The 19,385-nt window shown below is 31.0% G+C and overlaps 1 protein-coding gene across 1 annotated transcript; it reads left to right on the top strand.

Annotated features, from left to right (window-relative positions):
* Positions 1–8,416: 8,416 nt before the first annotated feature.
* LOC114162411 (nucleotide pyrophosphatase/phosphodiesterase-like) lies at positions 8,417–12,065 on the top strand. Its single transcript, XM_028046282.1, has 12 exons — positions 8,417–8,602; positions 9,094–9,185; positions 9,418–9,490; positions 9,588–9,710; positions 9,793–9,885; positions 10,094–10,223; positions 10,364–10,445; positions 10,536–10,668; positions 10,787–10,992; positions 11,087–11,212; positions 11,307–11,616; positions 11,697–12,065. Exons 1-12 carry the CDS (start codon positions 8,417–8,419, stop codon positions 12,000–12,002), a joined length of 1,860 nt encoding a protein of 619 aa, XP_027902083.1. The 3' UTR covers positions 12,003–12,065.
* Positions 12,066–19,385: the final 7,320 nt, after the last annotated feature.

A 19,385-nucleotide genomic window follows, 5' to 3' on the forward strand; every position in this document is an offset into this window, starting at 1 on the left:
TAATCATACATTTATGATGTTTAGTTTTTCACATACAAAAATATGTTAAAAATATTATATAAGTGACAAAGTTTGTAAATAGGTGAAATAATGTCGATCTTTCAATTCTATTGGTAGATTCATTATTTTGAATGATGTAATTCGATATAATTATCAACAATTAGGAATGATATAACTATTTTATATTATTTATTCACATAAAAATAAAAATAAAAGGAAATGTAATAAAAAATATTATCTATATTATTTTATGACTTTTTCAAAACGCAATACGAGTAAACTCTTCTTTGTACTTATTTTATATTAAATCATATAAAGTTTTATTTATTTTATTTATAAACGCTCAATTATTTCAATCTTCCTAATCAATACCAGATTTTCTCTCTTTCCTCAATTATCAGTTTTATACGTGTCAGACTCAATTATGTTTTATAAATTGCAGAACAGTGCTCATTGAGAAATGAATTTTTCAACACGAGATAGATATGCTAAATGCCGAAAAGCTTTAAGAATAATTGATTAAATGGAGCTATCAATAATAAACAATTAACGACTAAAATCACTTTCCCTTATTAAATTTCACACGAGGAAAGTGCTTTGCGTTATTTTAGTGTGTAGAAGATTTTTATTCATAACATATTAAGATTTTTATTCATAACATATTAACTTCATACTATTTTTAATTGAATTCCAATTTATTGATAAAGTTTTAAGAGATTTAATATGGTCATCCAATCCTCAACTGTCTAAACATTAAGAAACAGACATCTCACTCCTTTTTTAAAAAATTACTTTAAATACAAAAATCAAAATACACAATTTGTAAGAAAATTGTTATGGCAATTTTAAATTAAAAACCCCATTTCAAATTAAAATATCAGTTTCATTGTCCCATATTAATTAATTCGTGATAAAGAAAAATATTGATTGGCTACAATATATGTATATATATATATATATATATATATATATATATATATATATATATATATATATATATATATATATATATATATATATATAAACATAATATAACTTACTTTAATAAAATTTTATATTACTTTTTCTAAAAGTTACATTCTCTCACCATAAAAGTTAGCTTATTATTTATGTTACTATAGTATATACTTTTGGCTTTATATAGGTTTCAGAGGCAACACAAAATTTTCATACTATATATCTTTATATTAGTGCAAAGGTTGGAATTTTTTGATCTTTGAGAAGGACAGGTCAAGGGTCTGAAAGAACTAAATCATATTTAAGAATGAATTTTTTTATTTTATTAAATTGTCAAAATTAATTTTATTTTATATTTTTTTAATATATAATAATGTTAATTCTTTTAATTTTTTTATATATTTTTAATCATTATCATGAGTTTAACGATAAGACTTATCCTTGTTATTTCCTATTTTTCTTATTCTATTATTACTTTTACATATTTCAGATATTGTTATTATGTTGTTCATATATAGAGCACTTACTTGTATTTTGTAATTCATTTTTTTATTTATGTTTATAAATTCATTCATACATTTTTTTTTATGTAATTAAAGCCTCAACTTTTCTCTTTTTCTGAAATTTTAATAATCTGATTTTGAATTTTCTAGTTAACATATTTATATACTTTTATATGAAATAAAAAAGTATAATATATAAAAAAACTACTAAAAACAAGTATATAAAGAATGAGTTAAAAAAATAAAATTTAATTCTGGTTGTCAAAAAATAAACTCGATCGTAAACTTATATTTGGGTGAAGCAATTTTGGAGCTTGGACATTAATATTCAGTTGAAGAGAGTTGCCACATCATTGTCACATCATTTCTACGTCATTTCCACATCATCTGAGTGAATGGGCCAACATTTGAGGCCCAATAGTGGTATTTTTGTAAATTTGAGTGGCAGAATGACATTTTTGTAAATACTAGTGGCCAGGTTGATTTGACCACGCGAAGGGGAGGTCTCTTAGCTCATGCAGCCGCACCATCTTCTTCTCCATTTTCCATTTTAGGTTTTTGAAGCTTTGGAAGGTGAACCATGGAGGCACAAGCTAATTTTTCACGTTTTCCACTTATTTTTGACGTTTTATGAGTCATGGACAACGTCTATTGCTTGTATACACATTTTGTACACCTTGGGTAACATTTATATTGAAGCATTTTCATTTTTGTTGGTTGTTTTCGTTCTAGCCCCTTTCTTTCCTTGCACATTTTCGATTCCTGCACCAATTCAGGTTTTCTGCACCAATTTGCACTCATTTGGATGGTTGAATCACAATTTATGTTGAACCCTAATCCGAATTCCATGAGGAGCTAAGTTTACGTGTTGATTCTTTGTAGATAATGAATTGAAACCTTGAGATTAGTGTTTTGTTTGGTGGAGTTTTATTAATCTCTCCATTTTGAATTTGCGTTTGAGTTTAATGAAGAAACCATTCTGTTTTCGCTTAATTTGCAGAGTGGAATCATTGTGTGTTCATGCTTAGTGAACTGTAGCAGATTCATGAATGTGTGCATTGCTTAATTGCACTTGAGTTCGAGTTAAATTGCGCTTAGTAATTAATTCGAATCTCATGAGAGTTAATATAACCATTTTGATTTGTAATCCGTAATTGGTGGATGTTCATTTGAAGCAAGGAATCAACACTGTTTTTACATTGTTTTTACACATCTGCATTTAAGTCTTCAATTGGGTGTTACATCCGTAAATCTGCCAACCCCCTTCTGTGTTATATTGTTGAGTTCATCTAGAAATTGAAGCTTTGGACGAAAATATTGGTCGTTGGGAGATGACTTGGTTCAACTTTCACATACTACATTTAACTGTTTTAATTTGGTGGGGTACGAACTTTATCACTTAACTTGGTTAAATTGTCTTTTTTATTTCTCACAAGTGTTCTTTAGAACTTTATCTAACACAAGAGGACCTAGCTAGACAACAAGGACTCCAATTAGAAATCTAAATACACTACTATGACCACAAAAGATTCACCTAAAGCACCTTTGACATGCATAATCATATAGACCTACATTCAACCTAAAGAGAAAAATACCTCAAAAAGTGTAAAAATGGAACTTACTCAAAACACACTACTATGATCACTATTTTTTTAAGTTGTCTCAAACATTACATCACTATTTTGTTTATAACAACTTTTTAATAGTATTACGGTGTGTTTGGATTGAGGAGAGAATGTGAAGGAGAGTGAGTGAACAGATATGAGAGGATGGAGAAGAGATTGTGATGTTGTTCGAATTAAGGAAAAGATTATGTATGATGTGATGGATATGATAGATTAAAAAATGTTTTAATTGATAAAATTAGATGATTACCATTTCAAATATAAATAATAAAAGTTATATTAAATAAAATAAAATTATTAAATGATAATAATAATAATAATAATATTATTATAACTTTTCATTAGTATTATTTATATTAATTTTATTATTATGATTATTGTCATTATTATTTTATTATTTATATAAAAAATAAAAATTGATTATATATATATATATATATATATATTTATATATATATATATATATATAAAAAGAGTTGAATCAATTCTTTTTCTTTTTTTCATTCTTCTTCATAATGTGCATGGAAGATATTTTGGTCAAATGTTTAATGTTAAAGCATATATCCCTTGTATATGTGCATTTTGTGAAGATTAATCTTCATCCATGTTTCCATATCCATTCCAACATATATTTCCAAATCATGTGAAACTAAGGATGGAAATATAGGCCGGCCTGGCCCGTTTAGGCCCTGTCCGTATAAGGCCCGCACAACGCGGGCTGGCCTGCCTCGCCCCGCACACTTTATAGGACTGTAAACACTAACCTGCCCCGCCCCGCACTTGGCCCCTGGGACGCGGGCTGGCCACTTTTTTTTTGTTTAATTTTTATGATAAAACTTTCAATGTTTAAAAATTGGAAAACTTTAAGCAGTTCACAAAATTAAGTAAAGACTTTGGGGAGTTGGATGATAAATTGATAATTCAACATTTTCATCATATTCATATTCATACTATGACATACACAATGTATTCTTTAAATTTTAACACATTAAAAAAATACATAATACTTGTCTTTTCTAGTTATACAAGAATTTGAAACGTTAATACAAGAGTCCATAAAAAAAGTAATTAATATACATAAGTGCAAGTCTTTTTTTTTTAATTTTTATGCGGCCTTGCGGACTGGCTCGCGCGGGCCGCGAGCCAACTCGCGTGGGCTGCGGGCTTATGCGGGTCGGGCCACTACGGGTCTACGGACTCACTACCCTGACTCGCCCCGCTTTCTTTCGCTGGCCTGTGCGGGCCGGCTCGACGGGCCAAACCCTAATTGCCACCCCTATGTGAAACAAACACCCTCCATCCACACAAACTCGCCTTCGGTAACAGTTGATATGCTGAAATAGACACTACCTTATTGAGGAGGAGCTCAATTTTCGCACAAAAACAATAGAATTATATAGCACAAATTTTTTTCTTTTTTATTTTTGTATTTTCACTTTATTTTTATTTTAGATTTTCTTATATAATAATCACCTTTTTGTAACATCATAGTTTTGCTTTATTTAATTGGACAAAATTAGATCTTCACGTATTTTAAAATATTTCCAGTGAAGTTTATAATAAAACAAGAAATACACCTAAGAAACATATATAGTATTTTCAATATGTTGGTTAATATAATAATTAACACATTTTGAAATACAATAATGTTTTTACTGAGAACTTGAGGTGAGCCTTGAGACAGATGGCAAGATCTTGATGACTTGGATAGACCTTGATATGATGACCCTAAGGGTTGAAGCACAAGGAAAGATTCATCTACAAAAGACTCTCTGACACTCAAGTTAATAAGAGAGTTAAGACCTTTTTAATAAGAGAGAATGAGTATATGAGAGTGTGTGTTTTCTCTGAATAATACTATATGTATTTGTAAGATTTTTGAGCCTAGAGGTCCATATGATAAAACTGGTAATGTGATATCAAATAACATTAGTAAAATAATGACCTACCTCAATTAAATGATAATCATAATAATAATGTGTCAATATATGTCTTATACCAACCTCTTACACCAATATTATGTAAATATATGGTATTAAAAAATGTCATAACGTAAACATACTACTGAAATTTTTAATAGTTATCGTTAAATAATATCTCCATATTTAATAGACTTTATTAGGCTACGGATGGCAATGGGGAATGGGGCAGGGCAGGGGACGAATTTTGCTATCACATACTCATTCCTGTAGAAAAAATTCATCCTCATTCTCATACCAAACCTAACGGGTATCAAACCCCAACCCCAACGGGTAACGAGTATAATCTCGTATCCATACTCGTACCCATTTTCTTAATACATTAATATTAATTTTAATTAATTTTTATAAAATAATAAAAAATTACGGTAAAAGAAACATAATATTATCAAATATTCAATATTAGTAGAATGGTTATTTCTTCAATATCAAATACTTTGAAATAAATTATAATTGTTTACATTTTAGATTAGAATACTAAATAAAATTTTAGGAGAACCAAAAAATTTATTAAATTTGCAAACATTAATGAAACCTGGTTGATAAAATTTAAAAATATTTTTTAAAAAATATAAAAGGAAAACAAATATTCAAATTAAAATATATTTTAAATGTTTGTTTACTTCAATATTTTAAATTCTAATGAATTTGTTTTATACACTAATAAAAGTTATAATATATCACATATCAAAATGACGCAAAGAACAAATAATAAACATAATAATAAAATTTTGACATAGATCTTGTATCTTTTGAACTCCAATATATGTTGGATGGTGATAAAAAACTATTCATGACAATTACATTAAATTTTTATATTGTAGTAAATAAAAGTTATTTATACAATTATAGTGAAAAAAATTACAGTATAATTGATAATGAGTTAGAAAATAAAAAATAATTAGATAAAATATACGAAATAGTATTCTACATGATGAAAATAAATAACAAATAAAAATATTAAAAAAATTAACAAATGTGTGTCTTAGAAACAATTTGAGAGACTATTGAAAGAAATCGCATAAAGGAAATAAATGTATAATTAAGGGTATGATAAGATGAAAAATACGTTAGAGATCTAAGAAAAATTTTCAAATATCTAACAAAAGAATTCTTCAAATGAAACAAAAATTAATAGTAATAAGTAAAGAATTTTTTGTATATTACCTAGTAAATGAAAGGTTTATGCTATTAAACACTTAAATTGAGAGTATTAATAACATTCATAAATCTCAAACAAAGTCATAATAACCCATTTAGATAGTGTTGAATGACAATTTACAAAGAAATGATTTTTTTTTAAACTAATGGATAAAAAAATAACTCATTCAAAATCAATATGTTAATGTTTTAATCATTTTTTATTTTTTTTAATTTAAATTAGAGTATAGCGGGTATGGGTATCCACATGTACGAATACTATGATACCCACCCGTTAACATTCGGGTACAAAAAATATCCGTACCCGTTATCCGTAGGTATCCATTTACAATATCCATTTACTACTCGTTGTGGGTTTTATCTGCGGATACCCACGGTACGAATTTTTTTGACATCCCTACGGATAAGTTTCATGACAAACTAAATAATTAAGAGAAATTAAAAATAAAAATTATATATATATATATATATATATACACACATATATATATATATATATATATATATATATATATATATATATATATATATATATATATATATATATATATATATATATATATATATATATATATATATATATATATATATATATATATATATATATATACATACATATATATATATATATATATATATATATATATATATATATAATATGTATATATATATATACATATATATATATATATATAAATGTATATATATATATATATATATATATATATATATATATATATATATATATAATATGTATATATATATATATATAATATATATATATATATATATATATTATATATATATATATATATATATATATATGTATATATATATGTATGAGTTACTTAATTAGTTGTGAATATTTGAATAATTTAAATAAGGACAAATATTATAGTGGGGATATGTACATTCACATATCCATTTGAAAAGGTCGAGAATTTTTCATATTCATATTCATACCTAATCAATGCGCGGATTCTCCGTTAAGACGGAGAAAAATTCAAAAAATACCTACAAAAATGAATTTATTTGCTATCTCTATATTAGGCCGCCATATTGGGTCTCGTGTTGCAAGTAATAAAATGGAAACGTAGATATCGTATATGATTAAATCAAATCGTATAATATAAAAGTATTAATAAATTGAATTTAACATTCATTATTATCCGTGATATATAATGCAAAAATAAATAAAAAAATTAATTTTATAAATAAAGTAGCGGGACTGAAATGAATAGTGCAATATAAAAAATATCTAAAACACAAAAATTGTAAATCTATTATCTGTTATTATCAATATATTTTCATTAAAATAATAAAATCTGATCTTATGTAAATAAAGGAAAAAATAATAAAATGAAAAGATAATTAAAACATTATGTGAAACTTCAACATTATCCTATATAAAAAGGTTAAAAAATTAATAAACATTTGAAGGAAGAAAATAAAATATATGAGCTATTAAACATTAATGTTTTAAAAATATTACTTAAAATAGTTATTTTAAATGTAACAAACTACTTAAAAAAAATATGTTTTCTTAATTATAAAGATTACAAATATTTTCAACTAATGAAAATTGAAAAACTAACTGAAATTACTGACTAAATATACATCAAGTTTTTTTTTTTAAATTTAATTATACACTTACAATGATTTCTTTCAAAATTATTCTGTTATATTATATTATATTATATATATATATATATATATATATATATATATATATATATATATATATATATAATAATTAAAACATTTAAATCAAACGCTTTAAGAATTGATATAGATAATTTCACTTTAATCAGGAATGAAATAAATAGTGCTGGAAATCTAGTATATTTTGCATATATTTAAGATTTCTGATGATATTAATAATTACTTAGCACCAATGATTAATGGTAATATGAGAAAAAAATTGATAAAAAAAGCAAAAGTATTTCTTCTATGTCTTCTTTCGTCTATCTTTTACTTTTCTAAATGATTTATTTTTTGGTATCATTACTCACCAAATCATTGTATTCTCCATCTTCTTTATTTTAATATGTTTCGTTAAATCCAATTGCTCCAAGGCACATTAAAGTATTGGATGAGAATATGCATGTGAAACTTCTGTCTGAACATTTTCTATTCCTATAAATTAAAATCAACCCCCAATTACCTTCTCATTTCATCCACAGAGATAAAGATGGAAGGGATTGTGGGAAATCAGTTGAATATGATTTTGGTCATGTTGTGTTTCACCATCGTTTTGGGTCAAAGCCATATCAACGTTGGAGAACAACCATTGGCCAAAATAGCTATACACAAAACAGTTCTGGCTCTTCACAGTTCTGCTACCATTACTGCATCACCCTTTGTTCTCGGAATTAAGGTGTGTAGCACTGCACTTGTTTTCTTCCTGTTGCTTTAGCTAAGTATTTAGATTTCAATGTTCAATGAACAGGTAAGTGTAAGCTGAAACTGAAACTGAATGAATCTTCTCTGAAAATATGTTGGAGTTGCCACTCAAGAATCTTAGGGAAGTTCCCATCCTATGCTTATTCTTATGTTTGTAAATATCTACTTATCGGAAGACAAGATTATCAACAAATATATTTTTATTTATATAATTTTCTTTTGAATTATTGGTGTGCCGTACACTTGACGCACGTATTATAATTGTGGTTTTGTTTTAGTTTAGTTTTAACGAATAAAAATAATTTTTTTTTTATTTAATGAAGTAATTATGAACTTATTCAATTTATCCTTAATATATTGACAATAGATAATTAGTCTGGAAATCAATTTCAATCTTGTTTGATGCTTTGTGAATATTATTTTTGGGTTTAGAATTTTTCTTATTGTTGTGGTTTTACGTTGCAGGGCGAGGATATTGAATGGGTGACGGTAGAAATTGAGTCTCCAGAACCATATGTAGATGACTGGGTTGGAATTTTCTCTCCCGCAAATTTCAAGTAATCTTCAAATCATCTTACTCACAATCGATAGATATTTAATATTAATTATATATGAAAAATATTATCAACTCGTTCGTAATTATCAAATAGATTCATAAATAAAGTTGCTTTTCGATTATTTCATAATCTAATTTGTGCCATGAACACTTTGCCAAAGAGCACACATTCTTAATTTTACTATATATTATAAAACTGAGACAAAAGAAATGCATTTTATTTTACATCACAGTTCATCAACATGTCCGTACACCGGTGGCGTTGGGTGGGTAGAGGAACCATACATATGCACTGCTCCAATAAAGGTAGTTAAATGCAACCCTACATGGCTAACTTGCAGATTTAAAAACACTTTTAACAATGGTGAATTTCTCACGTGATTTTTTTGAATCTTTGTATCAGTACAAGTACGCTAACGATTCTAATTCTAAATACACAAAAACCGGGAAAGCTACTTTGAAGTTCCAGTTGATCAATCAACGTTCAGATTTCTCCTTTGCATTATTTTCTGGTGGCTTATCAAACGTAAACTATTTTTCCCAATCCTATGTTGTTGGATATCTCTTCATTTTCCGTTTTCTTATCTAAATTATTGAACCCTTTGCAGCCTAGACTTGTTTCTGTTTCCAATTCCATTTCATTTGCAAATCCTAAAGCACCTGTGTATCCACGCCTTGCTCTAGGAAAGTCGTGGGATGAAGTAAGTTTTATCTACTTCTGCCAAACCCTAGCTTATGTGTTTGTCAATTCATTGTCTGAATTAATGTTAAGGTTTGAAACTGTTGTTATTGGATTGTTTTATTAAAAATTCACCTGTGTAACCACTGTTATGAATTGTTTTATTAAAAATTGGTGAATGAGATAAATGCAGAAGAATATTATTTTAAGAGAATCGTTGTCTGATACAGATGACTATTACATGGACAAGTGGATATGATATAAAGGAAGCTGTGCCTTTTGTTGAATGGGGTCCTAAAGGAAGAAAGCAAGCACGAAGTCCTGCTGGAACATTGACATTCAATCGTAACAGCATGTGTGGTATGAAATATTTCCTTGTCGTTAGCACGAAAGTGCTTGCTTATTACACAGTCCAAGTTTACATGGAAAATTGCTTAATTATGAACCACAATACTACAATTCTCATAATGCTTTGTTAAAATTGTTATAATTCATTTTAGGTGCACCTGCACGAACTGTTGGTTGGCGTGACCCTGGATTTATACACACAAGTTTTCTAAAAGAATTGTGGCCAAATTTGAGGTGTGTTTGAAACTATCCTTTTATGTTTATGTCACTTTGACAAGTTATTGTATTTTGTTTTAAATAGTTTTGTTTGGTTCATTTACTTAGGTACACATATAGGTTGGGACATATGTTGTCTGATGGCACTTATATATGGAGTAAGAAGTATTCATTTAAGGCATCCCCATATCCTGGCCAGAACTCTTTGCAACGTGTTGTCATATTTGGTGACATGGGAAAGGTAGCGTAATTAATTTATAATTTTATTATGATCATTTATTTTGAATATTTAAATAAAAACTACATTTGTAAGCATGATTAATGAAATGTGAAAGTAATTATTTTTGTTTATATATTAGGCTGAGCGCGATGGTTCAAATGAATATGCAAATTACCAACCCGGTTCACTAAACACAACCGACCAACTTATAAAGGATTTAGACAATTATGACATTGTGTTCCACATAGGGGATTTGCCTTATGCAAATGGGTACATTTCACAGTGGGATCAATTCACAGCTCAAGTGCAAGAAATTTCATCAACAGTACCGTACATGATTGCAAGGTTTGTTAGATAGGAACTAATTCATGTCATTGACATTTAAATCAAATTTTTGCACCTTATCCGACATTAAATATTTGGTTCATTCATATTGTAGTGGAAATCATGAACGTGATTGGCCAAACACAGGATCATTTTTTGATACTCCTGATTCAGGTGGAGAGTGTGGAGTTCCTGCAGAAACTATGTACTATTTTCCTGCTGAAAATAGAGCGAAATTCTGGTATGCTACGTTAACCCATTGCAACAATTAAGATTTAGGACTCAGTTTTACCCTCTTTAGTTTGTAATAAATGATGGAAATTGGAAATGCGCAGGTATAAAGCAGATTATGGCCTATTTCGTTTTTGCATAGCAGATAGTGAGCATGATTGGAGAGAAGGATCAGAACAATACAAATTCATTGAGCAATGTCTTGCAACAGTAGATAGAAAACATCAACCGTGGTTAATATTTTCAGCTCATCGTCCCCTTGGGTACTCCTCTAATCTATGGTATGGAATGGAAGGCTCGTTTGAAGAGCCCATGGGAAGGGAAAGTTTGCAGAAACTTTGGCAAAAGTACAAAGTAGACATTGCATTTTATGGTCATGTTCATAACTATGAAAGAGTATGTCCCATTTATCAGGTATTTATATCTAACATCTACAAACATTGTTTCTTATTTCAATTTAGCATTGTTTTTTTCTAACTATGCACATGATGCAGAATCAATGTGTGAATTCAGAAAAGCATCATTATTCTGGCACAGTGAATGGAACAATTCATGTTGTTGTTGGCGGAGGGGGAAGTCACTTGTCTGACTTCACCTCAGCACCCCCTGTTTGGAGTCTTTACAGAGACCGTGACTTCGGATTTTCCAAACTAACTGCATTCAATCATTCGTATCTCTTGTTTGACTACAAGAAAAGTAGTGATGGAAAGGTCTATGACTCTTTTACCATTTCAAGAGACTACAAAGATGTTTTGGCTTGTGTCCATGATGGTTGTGAGAAAACCACTCTAGCAACTTGAGTTATGTTATGTCCATTGTAGACTTTGTATGCTGTTCAATGAAATAAAACATTGTCTAAATAACTAGAACTTCATTCATGACTTAACAAGATATTATTTTAAAATTACTACACACACGTTCCCAATTTTTTAAATGTTTATATTATATTATAAATTAATAATATACATATATTAGTTAAGTTAATATATATATATATATATATATATATATATATATATGAGAAAATATAGTAAAAGTACGATGCTAGATAAAAACTAAGGTTAAATATGTTTTTGGTCTTTCAAGTTTCAGCGAAATTTGGAATTAGTCTCTCATCAAAACTTTTGACCAATTTAGTCCTTCATCTTTCAAAATGCGTGAATTTAGTCCTTTTAACCAAATTTTGTTAAGTTTATCTGACGTTTCGAGCGCATTTCATGATAGTATTTAAGTTAACATTGAAGCAAAAATGTGTCAAACAGTATAAATAATTTAAATACTATCATGAAATGCGCTTGAAATGTCAGATAAACTTAACAAAATTTGGTTAAAAGGACTAAATTCACACATTTTGGAAGATGAATGACTAAATTGGTCAAAAGTTTTGATGAGGGACTAAACCCAAATTGGGCTCAAACTTGAGGGACCAAAAACATATTTAACCCTAAAAACTACAAATATAATAAAAAATTATATTTTATTTCTAGGACATATACTAAACCGTTCAAAAATAAAAACAATTCTATCGTTTATCAAAATCCAGGCGTTAGCTCCCTGACCCAATTTCCCTTTTTGTCTGGCGGATCACCCTGCACTAACAGGCACTAGCTCCTAGGAATTTTTCCAGAGCCCCTATTTTCCAGAACACCCTGCACATTTGCGATTTTCACAACCCAAAACAGGTTCTAAGGAACCTGGTACTCGTGCACATAATTTTAGAATACAAAATGCATGCTCATATAATTCAGTAAGACTCACTTGCACTACCACACGTCAATATGCAACAATATTAAGTTCATGCATATGTATTCACCAACTTAAACTACGTTAATACTTGAATTTAACAAGTCTTTATCATATTCTATGGGATTTAAATTGACAACCAACCAGTGCATCCAATTCATGCCAAGACATGCAATTTATCTCACAAGAGCACTTGCAATCAATCACTTTAAACCAATCCCTCATCCCAACTCAGTTAACATTTACATATAAACATGGTTTCACGTGTTTATTCACACCAAGTTCAGAACGAAAGCTTCTTTCAACCCATCACTCATATAACCCAACTTTAACACCCACACTTAATCATATTTTCACACATTAGCTTCACAATATTTTCATTAAGTCTATTTAATGTCAAGTCTTACACATTCCAAAAGATAACTCCTCAATCCAGAACCCTTATTCTGCATACAATTCGTACCCCATTGTACTTCACTCCAAAACAGTTTATGAAACATTTTATTCATTCCAAATGCTTTATGCCAAGCCCATAGTTTATCATTACTGCATGATCATGCACTTTAAAGACATTCAAACCAGTAATCATGCGTATCATATATCTCCAAATATAGACATCCAAACTAACATTACATTGTTCAAACTAAATAACAACATGTTATGAACCCGCTTTCAAACATTTGACTAAATTAGACATTAACGAACCGGGAAACACAATTTTACGAAAATTGTGCAGACCAAAAAAACATAGTTGCCCATCAACTAGATCTTCTTGCCCAACGAAACAAAACCAGAGAACTGGCGCTTGGTAGTAGGAAACACCATCTGATGGTCCCTACTGCTTGGAAAATACGAGAAACAGTGTAATGACACCTACTTTTGTCAATTTAAAGGCACTCAAACATGCATAATTTAGCAAAGATTCATATATCATGCATTAAACTGCAAAAAATCAAAGGTGCACATTCAAACTAAAACCATAAAATCACAAAAAATGAACCAATCGAGTTTGTGTTGCTTGGTGGGCATTCATTGTCGCTAATCGATTTCTGGGCAGTGCCTAAAAAATATGTGCAGAATGCATGTGTTGCTTGGTGGTTCAAGAATACCACCTGGCGATTTTTGGGAAAAGTCCAGAAACGTGAAAAAACCCAAAAAATACGATTGGGAACAAGCATCACAAGTTCAAGCTTACATTGACAACATGCAATTAAATGAGTAGAATAAAGGTGTTGCTCCCCTTATTGGCAAGAGCGAGCTTGGAGTAAAGATTTGATAAAGTCAAGTGCATGAAGATCACATGTGTTTGATGAAGATTGATGAAGATCCACTTGAAGATTGTGTCTCTAGTGTATTAAATATGGAAATAATGTGTTAAATGTAATGATTAGATGTTATATCATGTTGGTAGGCTATATGACATAGGTTAGATGTCTTGTTAGTCTTAGTGTGTCCTTTTTAATTTGTTAAAATGGGTTTTAACATGTTAAAAGGCTTGTTTTATATAGTTTTTGGTATGAATGTATTCAATCAGTTGAATTATTTTTCAATAGACTGATTTCACTTAAGTCAAGTGAAATCAACAGATTGTATGAAAAGTTCAACCGATTGATATCACTTAAGACCAGACTATATAAGCTGTCTTTCAGAGAGTTGAGGCACAATTTTTGAGTTTTTGAGCACAAAAACCTATCATTCATCACTAGAAAATCTTTCTTTGAATCACACAGTTGCAAGTGGAAGATTGAAGATCTTGGTTGATCTTGGAGGCATTTTTGCTTGGTAGAAGCTTGGAGAACTCGAGTTTGGTTGGCTAGGGAGAGCCACCTTCAGGTTTAGTAGTTCTTGTGCCCCTGGTTGTGTCCCTGGTGTGATTCTAGGTCTGTAAGGGTGTTTCATACAGGGTTGTAGATGACATTTTTGTGAGTCAAAAATCTTGGTGTTTTCTATTGTTTGAAAGTGTAATCTTGGTTTGTGGTTTGTAAAACTTTTGATAATGGTGGAAACCAGGCTCAAGTTTTCCTGGTAAATTGTATGTACCTTTGTGATACAGTGAACTAGTATAAAAACAATTATCCAATTCTCTTTCCTTTATCTCACTCACTTTAAAATTACAAGAAAATCAAGCAAATCAATCTTTAGTGTGTTAGCATGTGTTTCTGTGTAATCTGATAGCATAATATAGTTAAAAATACTCTTTAGAATAATAGAAATTCATGAAATTCTGAGTGAAATCTGATAGCATAACTAAAAGTATGTTGTTTGAGTGAAATTCGTGAAATTTGCATTCTGCATAATTTCCCAGTACTTTAGCTGATTGTTTTGAAATTTTAATCTGTTGATTCATAAGTGTATGAACAGATTAACTTGTTTTTATTTTTGATCGGTTGAAAGTGTCCTGTCTGATGAAGGATTGACCCCAACCAAGGATGAAGGCACATGCTTAAGAAGACTAAGCATGTTTAAAAAGGAAGTTCACTAATCCTTCATCCCTTTCATTTGTGTTTGTTATTTTTGATTCCCTAAGTTGACTTAGTTGAATCAACTTTAGTTGACTTGTTGACCTTTGACTAGGTTTGACTTGTTCACTATAGTTGACTTGACTTAAGCCAACATGCTAATCTATGTTTATTTGCTTTGTAGGTTAATTAGGAGTAAGAAAGCAATGCTAGGTGGCGCATGGTGATTGGGGAGCATAAATGATGTGGAGGAGAGAGTAAAGCAAAGGCATAAAGCATAAAGTAAAAGGCATGAAGCAAGTGTACCTATGTACCTTTGGTCTCCTTTGTTTTTAGCACACTTTGACCACTTTTTGGAGACATATGAGACACATTCTTTGTCTCCTTTTGTGCTAGAACGAAATTAGCCTTGCACACACCATAGTTAGCTCTTTTGTCTCTCATTTTTGTAACCTTATTTGACCTAGTTTCTAGAAGCTAGGGTTAGGTTTTTGTAGAGACATCCTTAGGTATCTTTTATTTACTTAGAGGCCCCTAAACTCTTCTATATAAGGGGTGCTCCTAGACATGTAAAAGGGTTGAAGATTTTGAAGTAAAAACACTCTGGTGTCTCAACCATTTGTGAGAGTTTTAATGGCTTCTTCTTGTCTCCATTGATGCTTGCATGAAGAATGGAGGCTCCATGGATGGTGTTGGATGCGGAAGCATGAAGGAAAGAAGCTTAAGGTGTTTGGTTTGGTGTAGGTGAAAGGATTCTTAAGAGAGGTGAGGCCAACTCCTAAGGAAGAAGACTAAAGTAAACTAGAGAAGAGTTTACTCTAAGGTGAGCTCAAAAGAGATTTGTGCACAAATTTGGGCAGCAATTCATTACTCAATTTCAAGCTGAAAAATACATCTCCTAAGCCTTCTATTTATAGGCTAAAATGAGACCAAGGAGTCTCCAAAAAGTGGAGGGAAAAAGGAGTCTAGAAAGTTGAATTTTGGAGCCAAAAAGGAGCATGTGGGAGGTGTGACTTGCCACCTAAGCAAGTCACACTTGTCTTGCCATGGGAAGCTAACTCTCATCCTTGGAGAGCAAGTTTGAGAAGCTTCTAGGCTTTTCTAGAGTAGACACACTACTCTTGGCCCATTTGGCCCAATTCCCCTTTTTGGTCCAAAATTACTTTTAAAGCCCAATTTTCTCTAAGGCCCAATACATGGCCCAAAGAAAACCCTATTCTACTGGGCCCAAAATACGAAGCCCAAAAGTTAAATTCTAATCTAATATTTAAACAATTTTGGCCCAAAAGATAAGAGCTTGGGCCCTCTTAACAGTTGAGGACCACTTTTCTTGTCTGCATTTGGCCAAGGCTGGTGTTTGTCATCATCCCCTCCTTCTTGTGAAGGATCTGTCCTCAGATCTACAGGTTTCTTCATGACAACAGCCTTTATTATTATTCTTCTTATGTCTTCCTTCTCCAGGATCAAAGACCATCCTACAACAAACACCAAACAAAAAAATGAGTGTTATATTGGTAAACATCCAAACAATGCGACTCCCAATGTTCATACACCTTGTATCAAATGAATGATAAAGGTATTTGGTTTTAGGAGATTTTTCATTTTGCTTCTTATTTTCCTTATGTTGAATCCATATAATTTTGAAAATATTTCCTTTTTCAACACAAGGTTTATTTTGGTCTTGCTTTTCTCGTTTAGAGGAAGAAGTAAGCCTGACCTTATTTTCACACATGTCTTTGCCCCTTAGAATGATGACTTTTTTGCTAGGGCACTCAAAAGTCTTGTGTTTTCTACCTAAATAATTGGAACTTGTTGTTTCACTAATATGCATGTTGGTAGAATTTTCTTTTTCTTTCTTTATTTTATTTTTCATTTGCATTTGATCTTCTACCACTTGGGATGGTGATAAAGGATGCAAGACAAATTTTCTATCCTTGTGAGTGAAGGTGATTTCATTGGTAAGACCATTATGCATGGTTTTCTTGTCAAATTGCCAAGGTCTTCCCAATAAAACATGGCAAGCTTCCATAGGTACTACATCACATAGCACACTATCTTCATATTTCCCTATGAATAACTTGACCTTCACTTGATGTTGGACTGTCAAATCCCCACTTTCATTAAGCCAATGCAATTTGTAAGGTTTTGGATGGGGAATGATAGTCAAAGCCAACTTATCAACCAACCTTGTACTACAACAATTGCAACATGAACCACTATCAACAATGAGAGAATAAGTGTTTTCTAAAATTTCACATCTTGTATGAAAGATGTTCTCTCTTTGTGTTGGCTCTTTTGGAATGGGTTGGTTGCTAAGAAGTCTTCTAATCATTAGAAGGTCTCCTTCACAAGGATAGGCAATTTCCTTAGCCTCATCATTAGACTTCTCACTAGAAGTCTCACTCTCACTTTCTTGCTCATCTTGGCTACTATAGTGGTCAACACCCCTTAAGATCATGGTCTTTTTGGTGGGGCATTGAGATGCAACATGACCTCTACCAAGACACTTGAAACATTTGATTTCACTAGTGCGAGTGTGTGAAGATGTGCCTTCCCTTGATTTCTCCTTTTCCTTGAAACTTTTGGAGGGTTCCTCTTTGACTTGTTTACCCTCCCTCTTGAATTCTTTCTTGGTATAAGAGTTAGAGTAGTCATTTCGAAAATTTTTCCTTAGAATTTGTTGCTCTACCTTTATGCAAAGTTGAACCAAGTCATTTAAGTCTTGGTAGGGCAACAATTCTACTCTATCTCTTATCTCAAGACTTAAGCCACTAAGAAACCTTGCAATGGTGGTATCCTCGGACTCCCTAATCCCAGCCCTCATCATATATAACTCCATCTTTTGTCTATATTCTTCCACTTTCATTTTATTTTGATGGAGTCTTTGGAGCTTATCCATTAGCTCTCTATGATAATAGGAGGGAATATGTCTTCTCCTAAGGGCTCCTTTGAGGTCATTCCAATATTTGACCTCGGACTTTGAGTGATTCTCCTATCTCTTTCGAGGGCAGTCCACCAATACATAGCATTGCCCTGGAAGCTAAGGGTAGCTAAGGGTACTTTCCTCTCCTTACTTATTTGATGGCAAGCAAAGAGTTGCTCAACCTTCATTTCCCAATCAAGATAAGCTTCAACATCATCTTTCCCATAAAAGTGAGGGAGGTCTATTCTAATGGCTCTTGGTTCCCTAGGCTCTCTTCTTTCTCTTCTTAGAGGAGGAGGAGGTTGATAGAAGTTGTCAACTAGTCTACTATCTTCTTCATAGTGTGTGACTAGTGTTGGAGTGTGGGAGTACAAATGTTGACTCCTATTACTCATCCTCTCATGCAACCTTTCCATATTTCTTGTTCCCCTCCTCTCTTCATCTAAAAGTTGATGAAACCTATCTCTTTCTTGTTTTTCCCTTTCCCTTGCAATTATTTCATCTTCCTTCCAACGTAGTAGTGCTCTCAAATCAAAGGCAATTTGTTTCAAACTTATTTCTTCTTCATTTGAAGCACTCATACATTGAGAAGGAGGTTGAGACATTTTTTTTTAGAAGATTTGGTCTTTAAAAGAAAATTTCAAAGAAGAAGTAGATAGCAAAAGCTTTTAGTTCTCCTCCAGGAAAGAGAGGTGAATCACTTAGATTGCTTACATACCAAGTCTTTCCTAGCCAAGGGAACTTGAAACTTTTGTACAAAACTTCTTAAATGAAATTAATTCAAAGACTAAGTTGACACACACTAAACTATCAAACAAGAAAATTAAAAACAAGAAAGATTATAAGCTATATGCGGCCTAAGTTTTGGTAGAAGTAGAAGGCACTTGGAACCTTCAAACTTCACCACTAAAAGCGTTTCACTAATGTATAGAAGAGGTTCTAGTTAGGAGATGGGATTGAGTACCTAAGACTCCCCCAAGACACCTAACTAGGCCATGAACACAAGAAGGAAAGCATTACAATTTTACAACTCAATTTGAATACAATCAAAGTGCACA

This window comes from Vigna unguiculata, chromosome 9 (assembly GCF_004118075.2).
Source record: "Vigna unguiculata cultivar IT97K-499-35 chromosome 9, ASM411807v1, whole genome shotgun sequence".
NCBI classification, from domain to species: domain Eukaryota; kingdom Viridiplantae; phylum Streptophyta; class Magnoliopsida; order Fabales; family Fabaceae; genus Vigna; species Vigna unguiculata.